Here is an 18,479-nt window from a genome sequence, read left to right as displayed (position 1 = left end):
AAATCTAAAACAAGAACTGTTCTGGTAAATGCTCAGGTCAAAAGCTCGTTGAGCCTCATGAGGCAGGGAGTGGGCTTCAAGATCTCACCCGAACTCTCCCTAGCAGGGAGCAGAACCACTCCCCCAACCCCCGCCCCCAGCACCTAAGAGGGAGGAGCCCAATTCCTCTCCTCTGTGACCCTCACACCCATTCTCCCTCCCTGACCCCCCTGGGTGCTAGAGAGCCAGGGGACACCGGGGTGCGCCTCCACATACCCAGATGTGCCCTCCATTTCTGCCCACCACCCCAGGTCTCTAGACAAACTTCACTCCAGGAAGCCCTGGGTGGGTGTCTCTTGCACTGCTACTGGGAGGTCCTTGCAGGGTCACCAAACCCTCCTGGAAATTTAAGTAGGTAAAGGGGGCTTACTGGTTTAAAATTCAAAAAAAAAAGCAACTGTTCTTTTACTGAAGGGGACGGTGGAAGAGAAGGGAAGAGGGTGGGGACATATATTCCCTTCTTAGGGACACATCACACTCACCGGTCCCTGCTGGGGGCCGCCCCTCACACAGTCACCATCCGAGTCCCCACCCCCACCCCAGGCTTTCTGGAACGGGCACCCCCGTCTGACACATCAGGGGTTCCTGGTCGCCGGGACTCCTGCAGAGGAAGAGTGGCCAGGGATGCGGAGGAGAGCAGAAGCCCATTCCAAGTGTTGACAGCCCCTAGGTCTGCCCAGTTTTACCCCAGTCGGCCCCACCCCCTCCCTCGAGTTATCCCCGCGCACCGCCCAACCCAGGCTGGGGCTGCGGACCCCAAAGAAGCCAGCGAGCTTCTCAGTACCGGGTGCAGGTGCCCCCGCCTAGAATGGGACGGGGCGGAATCACCTCCCCACGCAATGGCGAAGAAGGGCACTGAGGTCCAGAGAGGGACAGCTACTCGCCCAAGGTCACACAGCGAGGGCCGGGCTGCGCCCACCCTCCGCCCCGGCCCGGCCTCCGCACGCCCCGGCGCTCCTCCCGGCTCTGCGGGCGCCGGGGTCGGACGCTCCGTCCTCCCAAGCCGCACACGCCCCCAGCCCCTTACCTCCGGCCCCGGGGGCCCCCGCCTCAACGCCGGTTCTGGGCGGGGCGCTCGGGTCCGGTAGAAATAGGCTGGGCCAGGCCGGGTCTGGGCGGGCCCTGGGCGCGCACCCGAGGGGGCCGCCCTCCGCGGGTCCCGGCGGCAAGGATGCTGCCGGCGGAGAAGCGCACCCCCTCTCCTGCTCTGCACAGCCTGCCCGGGGCAGAGCACTCAGCCGCGCGGCCGCCGGGCAGCGAGCCGAGGCCGGGGAGGGGGCGGGGTGCGGCGCGGGGCGCGGGGCGGGGCCGGCGCGGAGGCCACCCCGCAAACTGCCGCCCGGCAGCGTCCCCTTTAAGGGCCGCGGGCCCGGGCGCCGGCGGGGGCGCGGGCGGGGAGCGGCGCGGCCGGCGCGGTGCCCCCTGGGAGATGGAGTTCGCGTTGGGCGCCGCGCGCCTGACAAAGCCCGCGCAGGACTACAAGTCCCAAGTGCAGCGCGTGGAGCCGGGTGCCACGCCCCGGGGCTGAGCGCGGGTCCTCCGCCCCCTCGCCGAGCTGCGCTGGCCGCCCGCGGAGGGGAGGTTGCGGAGCGAGGGCAGGAGGTGGGTGCGGCGCGATCGGGGGCACGGGACCAGGGACGGCCGTCGAGGGGACGCGGCCCACCTGGGCAGGTGGCTTAGCACGAGAGGTGATTAGCCTAGAGCGCCCGCGCCGTTCTCACCTGTGCAATGCACGCGGCAGCGCCGGTGCCTGCAAGAGGGGGGCACGTATCGGGGGCTGGGGGCGGGGCCCCTAGGGGGTGGGGGCGTGGGGAGGAGCCAGGACGGATGGTGAGGGTAGGAAAAGCCCGGATTTAGAGGGTCGAGGCTGTGGGAGGAGTCTGGTTGGGTGGAGCACGGAGGGGCGGGGCCGCTAGGTGAGAGCGCGCTGGTGTCGGGTCGGGTGCAGAGAAGGCCCACGAGGCAACCTGGGTGGGGTTGGGTAGGGTGGACAGGGAAACCTTAGGGATGGAGGGGTGGCGGCCCAAAAATGAGAGAGACCCCGCCCAACTCTGAAAAGCCCCGTGTCGGCCGCTCTGGGCCTGGGGGAGGTCACGCGGGCAAGCACCTGTGGATGCGCAGAACCTCGTCCTTCCTGCGGCTGGAAATAAAGAGCCTATCCCTGGAACTCAGTGCGTCACACACATGATCTCATTCAACTCGCACCCTGTGCAGGTGTCACCGTTGCAGTACGTCCTCGATGTGGTAGATGGGTTCTGGAAGCCTCCTTGACCAAACGAATAAGGAAAGTCAGTCCTCTGGGTTCGTTCAATGGCAGCAAGGGTTTTATTTCTCAACGTCATAACAAAAGGCTGTTATTAGAGGACCTACTGCATCTATATGCAGATGAGGGACATGAGGCTCAGAGAAGTAACTTGCCCAAAATCACTCCTTGCTCCAAAAGCCCTGCTTTACCCCCACCCCACCCCACCCCGCCCCCGGCGCTGCAGGGACCCAGAGGTACAGGTTGGAAGGGCTGAGCTTCACAGATTGTGTGACAGGACCAACTTCCTTGACCCTTCTGAATGCCAACCTGTAAGGCAGGTTATTTTGAGGATGAACTAAGGAGATGGATTTGAAAATCTTTGTTTCTAAATTATAATTGCTGTGAAAAGCAGGAAGACCATAATGAGCAGGGTGGTTAAAATGGGGTCTTTGTGACTGAGGAAAAAAACCACATGGTGAAGCCTAGGCGTAAACTGAGAAAAAGGAAAACTCTGAAAAAAATGAGGAATGGTGGTGGTGGTTGGGTGTCTACCCCAGCTGAGAGAATACTTTGCTGAGCAAATGGGGAAGTTGTGCCAGGTCAGGTGGCTTCCCTCCTCCAGCCCACCTTTTCCTATCCCATGCCCTGTTGGGCAGGAGAAGATAGGAAATGAGCAAAATAGAGCTAAAGATACAGCTATTGAGTGTGAGGAGGCCAAAAAGGGAACGTGAAGGGCAGTGCCCCTACATAGTGCCCCAGGCAGGCTGTGAACCAGTCTTTGTCCTGTTGGACTGTGAGTAAAGTGAAGTGTCTGTATTACTGAGAGACATTATTCACTTGAGTATTGTCATTCTTGAGATTTACCCCCACGTCCTGTCCATCTACACAGTGGGAGTCCTTACTTTTTTTCCAAGTGGTCTCCTGGCCATTAGATTCCAGATTTAAAATTCAAGTGTGCTTTCAAACAAAAGTTGTTGTTGTTGTTGTTGAATTCACAAGAGGGTAATAAACCTCCCTATTGGTAGATGATAGTCTAGGATGGGGAAAATAAATCTGACTAAATGGGGAATATTACTTCCTCTTTCCCTACTTTGCTTCTGGGGCAGCAGACAAGGGGAGATTCCATCCTCAACATGGTGACCAGCCACCATTCTACTTAAGTAAAGTGGGCCTTGGTAGGAGTTAAGAATAAAATGCTTTGGAGATGCATAAGACACAATGAATTGCAGTCGAGGGGCCTGGCGGATGAATGGGATTTGCAGGCAAGGGAGAGGGCAGATGCAAACTGCACAGCTAGGAGAGGGCCTGGCATGGTTGGTCTATAAAGTAGGGACAATAACAGTAGTTATTTCATCCATGAAATTAACATGCATAAAGTGCCTAGTACAGTAGTAACTGCTCCATAAGTGCCAGTCGTTATTAACTTGTTATTATCATCATCATCGGCCCAGGAATTGGCGGAGGACCACACAACTAGTTAATGGCAAAGTCTGATTCAAATGTGAGGCCAGGTGACAAGTAGCCCATGCACTTTCCTCTTCCCCCAAAAAACCCTCTAACTTGTTCTGATCAGCCACAACATTTGTGAAGATCGAAGTGACCTCTGCGTGAATATTCTTCATTAGCTATAATAGGAATTTCCTTCCTGCGATAGAAGAGGAGATTCTGGGTTCAGGAGGAGGCAGGTGAAGCAAGCCTCTCACAGTCATTTTCTCCCAGCATGAGGCAGGCAGGCCTCGTGTTGTGGTTTCTGTGGGCGTGGGTCTACACAGAAAGACCATTCCAATTTAAATTCTAACCCCTCCACCAACTGTGGACTATTTTAATTTAACCTAGCTTGACTTCCTTATCCTCCAAAGCATGAGGACACCTATAGAGGAAAATTATGAGATTTTCATGATTCTTACTAGTAATAATAACGTCTGTTTACTGAATCTGGCTGTTTATAGGGGTCAAGCACTCAGGCTAGAACTTTACATTGGTTCCTATGAGGGAAGTGTACTTCCCCCTTATTTCAAAGTAAAGATATTTTTTGAATTTTCAAGCCTAATGAAAAAAAACATTTAAATGAAGCATCATTGTTTTACCTTCTTGTTAATTTTTATGGTATTTTGGAGGATTTCTCCCCTCAGGTGTAGTCACTGTAGCTCTCCCACCACCAAAGCACCCATAGCCCTCCACACTAATCCATTATGCTCCCCACCTCCCCTTCTGGATGCCTCAGATCTGTGGTCAGCTTTCAAGGGTTGGTTTTAATGTTTGTCTTTGACCCTTTTGCAATGTCTATATTCTACGCATAAGTGACCCCATCCAGTAATTTTTATTTCTCCTCCTGTCTCATTTTGCTTAGCATAATCCCTTTCAGATCAGTCCATGTTGCCGCAAATGGCATGAGTTTATCTTTCTTGATTGCTGAGTAGTATTCCATTGTGTATATACCATATCTTCTTGATCCACCTAAGTAGGCTGTTTCCATATCTTGGCTATTTTAAGTAGTGCTGCAATAAACATGGAGGTGCAGGTTTCCTTTCAAATTCATGTTTTTGTGTTCTTTGGGTAGATATTTAGCAGTGGAATTTCTAGGCATATAGAAGATTCATTTTCAGTCTTTTGAGGGCTGCTTTCCATGGGGGCTGGACCAGTCTACATTCCCACCGATAGTGTAAGAGGGTTTCCTTTTCTCTACACCCTCACTAGAACTTGTTATTTCTGGTCTTTTTGATATGGGTCATTCTCATTGGCGTGAGGTGATACCTTATTGTGGTTTTGACTTGCATTTCCCTGATAAGTGATGATGAACATTTTTTTCATGTACCTGTTTGCTATCTGCATGTCTTCTTTGAAGAATTGCCTATTTAGCATTTCTGCCCATTTTTGATCAGGTTGTTTTCTTTTTGTTGAGTTATATGTGCTATTTTACAGAAAAATTTAAATAGCCTTTCACTATTTAGATAGATGCAATATTCACTTTGCTCTTTTATATTTAGACCAACATTTTTTGCCAAACTATTTAAAAGCTATAGACATCTTGATTCCTAAATTCTTGATTCCTAAATTCTGAAATCTCATCATAACATTCTTTTTTTTTATTCATGCATACAAGCACAGGCCAGATGTGCGGGAGGGTGAGAGGATTCACCAGACACAGAGTAGGGAGCAGAACAGGCAGACTGATGGAAATACACTGCTGGAGAGAGCAGCAGGTAAGACAGGAGAGGTCTGCCACGCCATATGGGTATCTCCCCAGCCGGCCAGGATCAAACCCGTGCTGCAGAGGCTGCGGACAGCTTCACAGCGCTGCGCTCAACCGCCTGCGCCACCAGGGAGGCCCTCATCATAACATTCTTAATAACCACATACCACTAGCAGGAAGTTGATATTATCTAATAATAAACAGTTAATAGTCAAATTTTCCCAACTGCCAAAAAAATCTTAGTTTTTAAATAAATCAAAATCAAAAAGTCAAGACTCGTGCATTGCATTTACTTATATCTCTTTAAGTAACTTAATCTAGCTAGAGCACCTCCACCTGTTTACATTTGTTTGCTCATTTTGTCGGTGATTAGATGCAGGTTAGATTTTTTTTTCCCCCAGGCAATGCTGTGTACTGCATCACTTTCGAAGGCATGTATCAGGGTGCTGCTATCCATGAATGATTCTTTGAGATTGTCAAAACAGTGCATTCCTGATAACCTTCCACTCCACACCCATTGATGATTCTTGACTGAACTGCAGTATTCAGGGCTGCAAATGGTAATTATGCTATTCTTTCTGTATGTATTAGCTTCTATTCCTTGTTATAGAAATCTTTCCTCTGTATTAGCTGCTATTCCTTGTTATAGAAAACTTTCCTGTGTGTGTCTTTTTCACTGCCTCGCTTTTCTTTTTGGCATAACACAGACTCGTGTGTGTGTGTGTGTGTGTGTGTGTGTGTGTGAATTCATTATCATCATTAATCTTCTTGGTATTAATCTTTGCCAGTTATCTCAAATTTGGCCAGTGAGAATCCCTTCAGTCCATTTTTTTTGTGTTCTTTTTTATTTTTTTGTTGTTGTCTAGTTATAATTGACCTATAACATTGTGTTAGTTTTATAACTGGTGTATAACACATAGTTATATAACAATGTTATATAATATTGTGTATAACAATGTTGTACCATTTTACATTGTATATATTGCAAAATGATTGTAAGTTTAGTATCTATTTTTTTTTAGTCAATCAGTCTTTTCAAGGTACAAAATTCCTTCTTCCCTCTTTCATTTCTTTGAAATGTCATTGCTTTATTATCTGAGTTAATACATTACACCAAGATATCTACTCTTTTTCAGATATTCTTTCTGGTTATCATCAATTTTTCCAAACTAAGATTTTAATCTTTTTATACTATTTTGGATAAAAATACCATGGATTTTTATCCTATTCCAGGTTACTATCCTAATCTGGATTAGGATAATATAACAAATATTATTCATTTTAGAAGAACAACTTTAAGATATTTCATCTCCCTCTCAGAGGCATCACGGCACAGGCCTCTATCAAATTCTATTCGTGCTTCTTAATAAAATGTCATGGCTTGTGTTTCTGGAAGGGGACACAAGAGCCCTCACTTAGAATTCTTGCTCTGCTACCTCTTAGCTGTGTGATCTTATGCAGCTGCTTCACTACTCTGTATTTCAGTTTTATAACCCTAAATATTGGGATGATTAATACTACTTCACAGCATCGGCGTGGTATTTTTATGAAAAAATAATCAGGAAAATTCCTCACAGCACCCAAGGGATGTGCTCAGGAGACATTTCCAGTGTTCAGGAAATGTTGATTCTCTGCAACCTGACCTATATGTAGGTCAGAATCAGATTGAGGTAGCAGGTGTAAGAGCACCTGGTAAGAGGTAGGAGGGAGACAAGTGCTAGACCTTTCCATAGGTCTTGGCTGCCGACTGCCCAAAAAGAAATGTCATCCTTCAGAGCACAGACTAGATGGACTGAGGCTTAAATCTTGGTTCTGCTGCTTTGGGCAAATTACCTATCTCTTAGAGCTTTGGTTTGCATTGTTAAGTGCAGGTAATACTTTCCTTGAAGGAGTGTTAGGGGTCCTAAATCAGCTAATATGTATAGCACCTAGCACAGATTATGGGACATGGTAAGTTCTCACCAAGCATTACTAGCTTGTTTTCATCGTCAGACCTGCAGGGACTATGGCTGCCAGGGCAGAGTTTTAAAGTAGGACTCCAGAATATCCTGTCTGTCCTTCCTTACAAGACACCTCTCAAAAAGTTCTATTTTCAGTGTCACAATTACAGGTTGCTGCTGGTCCCAAACTGGAATTGCCGTTTGCATGGTTACAGACTGGGCCTTACCCCTCACATGTGGGCTCCAAACCCATCTGACAGAGGAGAAAATTCCAGCTACAACTCCTCGTTTCCAAGCCCCTGGTCTCCTTTCTCAGTCAGAAGGTCATCATCTCCTGATAACACCAGTGGTTTTCTCAGGGAAGAAAAAGCTGATCTTTTTCTTTTCAAGACAAGAGGGAAACTTGGAACATCCTTGCTTAAGACGTATTTATTCACACATAGCGGCGGGGTTTCTTCATCTTCTAATTCCTGGTTCAGTTTGCATTTCCATTCAGCTTTTCTCATCTAGCTTTTAAAAACCCAGTCTTCTGTGTTTCGGTGCTTTATCATGAGTTGCAGTTGAAATGGAAAGATCTAAAGATCGCTCAGTGGACTTGCCCTGTGTCAGGGATGCAGGAGCTCAGTTGCCCCATGTCAGCAGTGGGACTGGCTGCTGAAGGCCCTGCTGCTGCCTGGTGCTAACAGAGAATAAGGGAGCATGCCTCTGTCACTTCTTTGAGACCTCGTGGTGGGAAGGGAAAAGACTGGAAGTGTCCAACTTACACAAACCTGCATTTGGATCCCAGCCCCTCTACTGCCTAGCTGGGTGACCCTGAGCAGTCTCTTAGCCTTTCTGTGCCTCAGGTTCCTCTTATGTAAAATGGAGATAATAATAGCGTCTAGTTCACAGGATGCTATGAAGGTATCCAATGAGATAAAGTACATAAGGCGTTTAGCCCAGTAGCAACATCTCTGTAGTTCTCTACGTATTTTTGTTAAAAGTAAATAAAATGCTAGCAGGATGCTAACAGGCCTTGGATGTAGTAAAACGCTCAGTAAATGCGCCCTCCCTCTCAGTCCCTATCTGTGACCCCTCCCTCCCCATACCACCAGCGTCCACTGTGCTCTGGGCATTGAGTGTGTAGCAACTTAGACAAAAGATCTCCAAGATCTCCAAGAGACCACAAAATAGTTGGTGGTTTCAAAACAATTTTTATTACAACCATGGTAACAAAGATACATTTTATTTTATTTTATTTCATTTTATTTTATTTACAGTTTGCTTTTTTTTTTTAAGATTTATTTATTTATTTATACAAGCACTGGGTACAGTCAGAAGCATGGGAGGGTGAGAGAATTCACCAGAGCCAGAGTGGGGAGCAGAACAGGCAGAAGGACCGAAGTACACTGCTGAGGGGAGCAGCGGGCAGCAGGAGAGGTCTGCGCGCCATGCGGGACCCTCCTCCAGTAGCCAGGGATAGAACCGGCGCTGCAGAGGCTGCGGGCAGCTTCACAACCCAGCGCTCAACCGTTGCGTGACCAGGGAGGCCCACAAAGATACATTTTAAATCACAGTCAAGTTCATATACACACATCCACTGAAACAAAAGCTTCACAACTGTGATCACCACACCCTATAGTGGTTTCACGATTCATTAATTGGTCATGACCTTAGTTTTTTTCCAGTTTACTGAAGCATAATTTACATACATCTGCCCTTTTTAGGTGTTTAGTTACATGAGTTTTGACAATCTTTCTACACTCATTTGACCACTCATTTGACCACTGGACCAGGATATCGAGTATTTCCATCACTCCAGTGTACTCCTGGTATCTTTGTGTACCCAAACCCTTCTCCCCAACCCATTCCCTAGGAATCACTGATCTGATTCCTATCTCTATACTTTTGCCCTTTCCAGAATGTTATGTAAGTAGAATCATACACTATGTAGCCTTTTGAGGCTAGCTTCTTTCACGTAGCCTGATGCTTTTGAGATTCACTGTGATGTATCAGTAGCTACTTTCTTTTTAATAGCTGAATCATATTCCATTGTGTGGCTATACCACCAGTTGTTCACTTACATGACAGCTCTTTCCAGATTTTAGCTAATAATGAATAAAGCTGCTATAATGGTTCACATAGAAGGCTGTATATGGACATGTCTTCCTTCCCTGGGATTCTGGGTCATGTGGTAACTAGATGTCAGGCTTTTCCCCAGTGCTTCTACCGTGTTGCATTCTCGCCTGCAGTGTATGAATTTCAGTAGCTCTGTGTACTTGCCAGCTTCTATTTGAGCCAGTTTAATAGACATATAGTGCTAATTGCAGTTTTAATTTTCATGTCCCTAATGATGAATGCTGTTGAGCATCTTCTCATATATTGTTGCCCATATGTTTTCTTGGGCAGTGTTTGTTCAGATCTTTTGCCCATTTTTTAATGGGGTGGTTTGTTTTCTTCTGATTGAGTTTAGAGTTTTCTCCATTATTATAGTTAACAGTCCTTTACCAGGATAAAGGATTTATTTTCCAATTTTATCTCTTCCCGGTCTATCTTATATTCATTTTCTTAACAAGTGTCTTTCAAGGAGAAGATTTTCATTTGGGTGAAGACAAGTTTATCAATTTTTATGGTCTTTCACATCCTATTCAAGAAATATTTGCCTAACCCAAAGTCCATGAAGATTTTCTTTCTTTTTTTTAAGATTTATGTACACAAGAACCGGGGTACAGGTCAGAGTTGTGGGGGGGGTGGTGAGAAGATTCCCCAGAGACTGAGTGGGAAGCAGAACAGGCAGACTGACTGAAATACACTGCTGAGGGGAGCAGTGGGTGAGGTCTGCCGCGCCATGTGGGTTGCTCCACAGCTGGCGGGGATCCAACCAGCGCTACAGAGGCTGCGGACAGCTTCACAACGCTGTGCTCAACCGCCTGCGCCACCAGGGAGGCCCCACAATGATTTTCTTATAGAAGTTTTATAGTTTTGTGGGTTTTTTTAAAGATTTATTTATTTATTTATACACGCACTGGGTACAGTCTGAAGCACAGGAGGGTGAGAGAATTCACCAGGGCCAGAGCGGGGAGCAGAGCAGGCAAAAGGACCAAAGTACACTGCTGAGGGGAGCAGCGAGCAGCAGGAGAGGTCTGCGCGCCAAGGGGGACCTTCCTCCCATGGCCGGGGAGCAGCCGGGGATCGAACCGGTGCTGCAGAGGCTGCGGGCAGCTTCGCAACCCAGCACTCAACCACTGCGCCACCAGGGAGACCCAGAAGTTTTATAGTTTTAAGAAGATTTTACATTTTGGTCTGTTGTCCACTTTGAGTCAGTCTTCTGTATGTGTAGTGCCTAGCAAAGAGTGTGGCGAGGGCCAAAATTAGAGGTAAGATTGGAGGAGCAAGGTGGTTTGGGAAGGGGGTGTTTCAGGAAGATCAATGTGCAGAGTAAATGGAAAGTGGACAGAAGAAGACAGGAGCTATGTGGAACATAGCAGGAGGGGACATGAGGGCTGAGCCCTAGGAGTAGCTACAGGGTTCAAAGAGACAGAGTAGAGAAAAAATGAAGGGATGAGGAGTCAGGGTTGCCCTGACTCCAGGTATTGGGCTCAGGTAGTCGGGTGGCTGAGAAGAGTTCACAGCGGGTTTGCAGGAGAGGAACTCTGAGTCAGGCTTCAGTAACCATAGGACAGCAAAGTGTAATGTCTATGCTGGGGCTATAGCCCAGTGACATTCGTTCATTTCTCCAGACCACAAATGCTCCACCACTCACTGAAGCTACTCAGTACCCCAGAAGTACCAGTTCCTGCTCCCATGTCATTATGCCTTTCACCAAAGGACCTGTGATTGTGGGGGTGGATGCTGTGGCGCAGTTATTAGGAAATAGGGCTTAGAGGTCTGAGCTCTTGTGACTCATGCATTTGGGGAAAACACCTCAAGAGCACCCTAGAAGGGTGCTCTACCCTTCTAATGTTCCTCTGCTCCCACTGACCTGCTCTCCCCAGAGGAGTGATGGAGTGGGGGTGGGAGTGCAGAAAAGCTGTTGCTTTGCTGCTTTTGCGAGCAGAGAAATAGGAGCTGGATAACCCCCCCTCGCAAAGGCCTCTGGGTAGGCCCCGTGGCTCCTGACTGCCTCCCCCAACCTCAGTGTCCTGAGCTCCTCAGCACTAAAGCATGGAAGCCACATGGGGTCTGCAGCTCACAGGACCATCAGGAAAGGCAGAGCGCAGCTTCTCTGACACTATATCTGCTCTGTCCTTGGAGCTGAGCCACTTCACAGAGCCTGGGCTTTAAATCAACAAGAAAGACTGAAAACTAGATTATGCCAGTGACTACCTAGAAAGAAAGAGAGGAATGAAGAAAAAGAAGATTCTGGAATGAGGAAAGGCACATCCCACTCCTGGGTCCAGTTCCTGCCTAGACCCTTTAGCAAGAGTATCGGCCAGAGTTAGCCTTGTCCCCAGCTGCAGTTCCCCACACAGCTACCCCCTCCCCAAGCACCTCATGTCCCCGTCTCTGGTGGACCTCCCCATGGTTTGCAACCCATCTGTTCCAGGATTCTGCTGATAATTTTATACCTTTGTCATGGGTTTTTTCTCTTTGGACACTCCAGATGGTTAATGCCCTACTGCATTATCAAAGTGCCCCCAATTAGATGGGAAAAGAGCCACAAGGGAACAGCCCCACCCCCAGAGAGCTGGGTGAGACAGCTGTGCATCTCTCACACCTGGCATGGCCACCACCCTCCGGATGGGGGGAGGCTGCATTCTGTGTCCTCAGAAAACAGATCCATGGTAAGAAGTGCTCTGGCCGCTCACTACCCTGCTGGGTGACTTGGAGGACATCCCACCAAGGACCTCTGTTTTCCCATCTGGACAGTCAGTGTGCCAGGATTCACTCCCAACCTACCCCCACAGCCTGGGCACAGCACTCTTGCCACTGCACCCTCACAGCCTCTTGTTTCCACCTTCCCCACCAGCTGGCTCTTCTCCAGGGCTGCTCTGGGGTGATTCCTCTCTGTGGTCCCCCAACACCCAGCATCAGGGAAAGATTGCTAAACACATCCCACAGGTTGGTTTTTGGGAAAACCTTTGTTGGAAGCTGAAAGGGTACATCACCTGCTTTCTGACACCTTAAAGAGAATTTAGAATCCAGGACTTCAGGTTGAAGGAGACTTACGAACACTCAACACTAAAGACTATGTCGGGGCAGGGGGGTTAGGGGGGTATTTAAAGAACCCCCAGGAAGGGTGCTCAGCAGCAGAGTCTGATGTTTGCACTGACCCCACAGCAAGTTTCAGAGGAGGTGTGGCAGGAAGAAGTGGGCCACCAGGAGCCAAAAGTATCTTCACAGCAAAGCAGGGTGTTGTGGGAACATAAGAATTCAGGAAGGAGTGTCATTTGAAGTCCAGACAGCCAAGTGACCCATCAGGGGCCTGTTAGACAGATGGACCCAGCACTAATCATAGTCATTCACTGTAAATTCTTTGAGATAGAAAAATACAATCGTGTGTCACTGAACTACAGGGATACTTTCTAAGAAATATGTTGTTAGGCGATTTTGTTGTTGTGTGAACATCTTAAGTATTTACATAAACCTAGATGTAAAGCCTACTGCCTGCCTAGACTATATAAGGACCACAACCAAATATGCAGTCAGTTGTTGACTGAAATGTCATTATGCACAAATGACTACGAATAAATTCAGAGGCAAAAAGGGTAGAGCAGAAAGAGCACTGGGCTTGGAGACATAAATACTACGGCATTTCTTAAGGACTTGTGGGCATTTACAAGTATGCATTCACGCATTTTTCTCTCATGTAAAGAGACCTGGGAGGACTCCTGGCAAGGCCCTCCACCTCTCTGAGCGTGGGGATGGAGCCTCTCCTCTGCACAGCAGGGGTCAAGATGCTACTGTCTCTGCTCAAAGATGCATGGCTGTTGTATAAGCAAATGTCTGGGCTCACATATAACACAGCACAACATTCAGTCCAGGGACATCTTCCTCTCCTAAGACCGCTTGTTCTCTATCTTGACTGAACATTTAGAATCACTAAGGGAGAATTTTAAAAATACCAACACCGGGGCCACATTCCGGGGTAAGTAAAGCAATCTGAAGAGTGTGACCCAGGCTTTGAGAAATACATTGCTTAGGACAGTGTGGCAATTATCACCCATCCATTTGTTCATCAAATTTTAATTCATTTCCACCTCAAGGATGTAGGCTTGATCTACAATAGATGAGAAGTGTGGTTACCCAGATGTTACGGACTGAATGTTTGTGCCCCCCAAATTCCTAAGATGGAATCCTAATCCCCAATGTGATAGTATTAGGAAGGTGGGGACTTTATAAGGTGATTAGATCATGAGGGTGGAGCCTTTATAAGAGACCCAGAGAGTTCTCTTCCCATTTACCTGATAAAGACACAGCAAGATGTCCTTCCTTGAACCAGGAAGAGGTCCCTCACCAGACACCAAATCTGCCCACACCTTGATCTTCAACTTCCCAGCTTCCCAGCTATGAGAAATAAATGTTTGTTACAAAGCCACCCAGCCTATGGTATTCTACTATACCAGCCCCAGCAGACTAAAACAGCATACAGGGTTGGATAATGTTCATTTCTCACTTTCCTCCCTCTCTAGGACTACTTCTCAGCACCCCAGCCTCCTGCCATGTCTGACCCCATCACATTGAACGTTGGGGGGAAACTCTACACAACCTCACTGGCAACCCTGACGAGCTTCCCTGACTCCATGCTGGGCGCCATGTTCAGCGGAAAGATGCCCACCAAGAGGGACAGCCAGGGCAACTGCTTCATTGACCGTGATGGCAAAGTGTTCCGCTACATCCTCAACTTCCTGCGGACCTCCCACCTCGACCTGCCCGAGGACTTCCAGGAAATGGGCCTGCTCCGCCGGGAGGCTGACTTCTACCAGGTACAGCCCCTGATTGAGGCCCTGCAGGAGAAGGAAGTGGAGCTCTCCAAGGCGGAGAAGAACGCCATGCTCAACATCACCCTGAATCAGCGTGTGCAGACAGTCCACTTCACTGTGCGTGAGGCACCCCAGATCTACAGCCTCTCTTCCTCCAGCATGGAGGTCTTCAATGCCAACATCTTCAGCACCTCTTGCCTCTTCCTCAAGCTCCTTGGCTCCAAGCTCTTCTACTGCTCCAATGGCAATCTCTCCTCCATCACCAGCCACTTGCAGGACCCCAACCACCTGACTCTCGACTGGGTGGCCAACGTAGAGGGCCTGCCAGAGGAGGAGTACACCAAGCAGAACCTCAAGAGGCTCTGGGTGGTGCCAGCGAACAAGCAGATCAACAGCTTCCAGGTCTTTGTGGAGGAGGTACTGAAAATCGCTCTGAGTGACGGCTTCTGCATTGATTCTTCCCACCCCCATGCTCTGGATTTTATGAACAATAAGATTATCCGATTAATACGCTATAGGTAAAAAGATGCAGCCACATTGGTGGGGGCTTGCAAGGAGCTCCATGTCAGCCAAGATCTTGGAGAGCTTCTGGCTGCTGGTCTAAGGCAGGGCACTACACTAATTGGTATTAATCACGTAGCAGGACTTGACTCCCCTCATGATTAGTCCACCTTTAGGAATCCATGTGTCCTTTGAACAGAGCCAACTTTTTCTTGCCATTTTGAGCTGAAGGTGGGCAGTTCGTTATGACAAGAGTCTGCCAGTGTGTCCTAAAGGAGGCCACAAGAGGACTCTCTGGATGGACAAAGGAACAGCAAACAGTTTTTGCACAGGGTCCCTCTCTTTCTCCTGCTAGGCAGTACCTCATTCTGGGGCATTCAAAATACGAGCCCTTGAGGGAGGGATCCATCCTAACTGGGACAAACCTAGGCAGTTAGGGATTTCTAGGCTTCAGAAATGGGCTGCTGTCCCAGCAAATATTTGATCATCAGGAGCCAGTGCAATGAAAGGTCCCTGTCACCTTGCTCTTATAGTCCTACCCCCAGGAATTTGAGGTATCATTGAACAAAGTCATTTTTAACAAATACATTATAGACCCTCAGGATTAGAAAACAATTTCTCTTCCCACATCGCCAGCATAGTCTGGACACATCTGGGCTAAGAGCCTGTCCCAACACCTCCCAGTGATCACCCATCTATACCTGCTTGTTTACCTCCAGTGACAGGAAATTTGTTATCCCCAGGGGCAGCTCCTGCCTTGGTTGCCTGGTGCTGGCTGTTGGAAAGTTCTCTCCTACATTAAGCAAAATCTGTCCTTCCACTCCCATTTTATGATCGTGGTCTTGGTTCTAGACCTTCCTTCCCACCCAAATGTGTATTTTCTCCTTCAAATTAGTCACCTTGGGAGGCCAAATACTCATCCTGAAAATATTATACTACTCATAATTAGGGTTCCCCTTTGGAACCTATCTTCAGAAGCAAGGTTAGACCCCTTCCATTCCCTGTAAATCACTGCATCCTGTGACAGCTGTGCCTCATTTGTGACCCCACCCCCGCCCCATTTCACCTACCATGGTCATGGCTTACAGTCATGGCTCCGCAAACCCTCTGAGCATCTTCTGTGGGAGGGTGAACATTTGCTGCCCCTACAGAGGTGCTGCCAGAGAAAGATGACCCGGGTAGTGGGCGGCGAGGAGCCCAGAGGACAGTCCGAAGCACACATTGCCCATGGGGTAAGTGTTCAGTCTTCAAGACACTGCTCTGCAAGAAGTGAGCTTCCCCTGTGGTACTGTTCCTGGTCCTAAGCATCCCATGGACCTCCATGGGGTCAGATCAAGGACAAGATACTCCAAGCTAATACTTTCCTGGGAGTGATGAGCAGTGTGGGCGTCAAAGCTGCACATGATGATTCATTCCTGGACACATGTGGCCTTGAGAGTCCTAGAGTCTTCCCACTGGGGGTCCTCAGACCAAGCCAGGTAAACCTGGTGACAGGGTGTCCATGGAGGTGGGTCGAGGAAGGGGCTTTCCATAGTTACGCCCTGAGTGGGGAGCTTGTACTTGGTCAGGACAAGGCTGCCTCCCCCTTTGTGGGACCCAGGAGTCTGACAGCCGTCTCAAGCCACCAAGTCATTGGTACTCAGGGAAGCCACTCAGGAGGACTCGGTTCAGACTAGACAGCAGATGCTGTGACCACAACAAAATAGTCGAAGGACAAAATCTCATCAATCACTGCTGCCCTTCTTTCTGTTCCATAAAAATTCTTTCTCCGTCTCTTCGGTGCTTCTTAATTCAAGCAGCTTGACTTTAGAGAAAGTACAGGATCTGTGAAGCTACTAATGTGCTAAGTGACTCTCTACAAGTCACCTCACTGAGCCACTTCCGTTTCTTCATCTGTGAAATGGGCATAACAGTAATTCATAACCCTACCTACCTCACAGGGCTGTTGTGAGGATCAGATGAAACAATGTATGTGAGAATACAGTATAAACCATAAATGACTGGTATTATTTTGTGTCTGCTTTTAAGAGATAAAACCTTGGCCTTGGAGTCACACTGACCTTGTTTTAATTCTGGCTCCATTGCTTGCCACGTAACCGTGAACACGTCACTGGCCCCTGATTTGTTTCCTCGGTGGTGAACACCCCTTGCCTCCCTGTGTTATGTGATTTAAATTAGTTGGTGTGGGTAAAATTCCTAGCTAGCTGGCACACAGACGCTCTTTCAGGAAGTGATCATACTGGGCCGTTGTTTGAGGGACACGGTGACAGTACAATTTAACAAACACTCCCCCCACCTCTCCATCCCCCCAGTGCTTGGTGCTGAGGATAGAAACAACCACAGGTGAGTCCAGCTTGAAAACAGCTCATTGGTGCATACAATGTCCAGTGGCTACTTGGGAAAGACAACTCAGTTCTTGGGGTTTCTGGATGGTAGAGCAGGGCCTGGAAGGGTAGGTTAGATTTGACAGAATAAGCTAAGATGACGCCGTGGGCACAGGAAAGGCAGGAGCAGAGGCCCAGAAGCCCGGCTAGGAGGGTGGACTGGAAGGAGTACATGGGTACACCCACTTCGAGTACCTCCCAGTGAACTCACTGAGCATCGCAGGCAGCAGCAGCCCAGAGGAAGAGTGAGCTGGAGTGAGCGTGGACTCCCCCCAGCAGGTATGTGCTGCTTGTCAGGAGTCCCTCACTGCCCCGAGTGAGAACTAGGCTCAGTTTATTTGGCCTTTTGCACAGCCAAGAGCTTTGTGCCGGCTCAAGGGCAATTCCAGGCACACAGGAGCTGCTCAGCAACCTGTCCCTGCCCTGTGCATGGCGCCGGGCACGTGGGCGAGAGTCTGAAAGTGTGCTTCAGGGAAACTTAAGGTACCCTGGTATGGCCACTTTGTGTGTGGCCCGCCACCAAATGGCGCCACATGCTTGTAGGCCAGAGGGGGCACCACCTCAGGCTCATTTCCCTCAGCACCCTGTAAAGGCCTTTCCCTTTTATAAAGGGCAAGCCTGTGACCTTCTGTCTCTCCTGCAGGCCCACACCCCTGTGCAAAGGTAGTCATGGCTCACATCTCAATGCCCAGAGAGCCCAGCGGGCCAGGAGGCCGTCACTTTGCTTTGTAAACAGCTGTGTTGCCTAAAACAGCAATTGAGCAATTGTCCTGTAGTTCAGATGTCCAGCTTGCTCTGACATATTAATCCTAAAACAGGCTGCTGCGAGTGGGGGCTTGGCCAAGGCCAGCCTTCGAACGATATCTTGGCTCTAGTGTCCAGAGCACCACCCAGTCTCTTCCCTAAATTGTGGTCTTTTCACACTGACTGCCTGTGTCTGCCTGTGTCCCAAGGGTTCAGGGCTGATGGGGCATCTGGCAGGGAAATGAGGTCCCATGACCCGCACACAGAGCAGAACATTTGTGATAACTGTCCTACCAAACGGAGAGGCCGGGCTTGTTCGAGGCCCCTTGGGAGTCTGACTCTCGCAGCTGCATCTGTGCAGGCAGCCCAGTGACCTTGGTCTCCTTCAGAACCTTCAGGACAGTTTGGCACCAGGCAATGAGTTATGGAGACAGGGTGACATACTCACCCTAGTCCAGGACGCAGGGACCAAGGGGGACCCCGAAAAGAAAAATCAGCCCCGTGGAAGCCAGACTTTGGCCTCCCATAAGC

General features: G+C 48.9%; 2 protein-coding genes across 3 annotated transcripts in view; one reads left to right on the top strand and one right to left on the bottom strand.

Annotated features, from left to right (window-relative positions):
* USP35 (ubiquitin specific peptidase 35) overlaps nt 1-1,105 on the bottom strand; it is a 41,624-nt gene extending 40,519 nt beyond the window's left edge. The window contains exon 1 of the mRNA XM_037523041.2: nt 1,067-1,105. The gene's annotated coding sequence lies outside the window, so the exon portion shown is untranslated. The remainder of the gene's footprint in view (nt 1-1,066) is intronic.
* Nucleotides 1,106-1,595: 490 nt separating this feature from the next.
* KCTD21 (potassium channel tetramerization domain containing 21) lies at nt 1,596-16,873 on the top strand. Of its 2 annotated transcripts, none has more exons than XM_037523040.2 (2): nt 1,596-1,641; nt 14,029-16,873. In XM_037523040.2, exon 2 carries the CDS (start codon nt 14,059-14,061, stop codon nt 14,839-14,841), a length of 783 nt encoding a protein of 260 aa, XP_037378937.1. In that variant the 5' UTR covers nt 1,596-1,641; nt 14,029-14,058; the 3' UTR covers nt 14,842-16,873. The 2 variants fall into 2 exon arrangements, with proteins under 2 accessions (XP_037378937.1, XP_037378936.1); XM_037523039.2 differs by lacking the exon at nt 1,596-1,641 and adding an exon at nt 5,308-6,037.
* Nucleotides 16,874-18,479: the final 1,606 nt, after the last annotated feature.

This window comes from Talpa occidentalis, unplaced genomic scaffold (genome assembly GCF_014898055.3).
Source record: "Talpa occidentalis isolate TD23 unplaced genomic scaffold, MPIMG_talOcc4v2.1 talOcc4.3, whole genome shotgun sequence".
Classification (NCBI taxonomy): domain Eukaryota; kingdom Metazoa; phylum Chordata; class Mammalia; order Eulipotyphla; family Talpidae; genus Talpa; species Talpa occidentalis.
The sequence above is the reverse complement of the archived record's forward strand: the minus strand, read 5'-3'. Positions and strand labels throughout refer to the sequence as shown.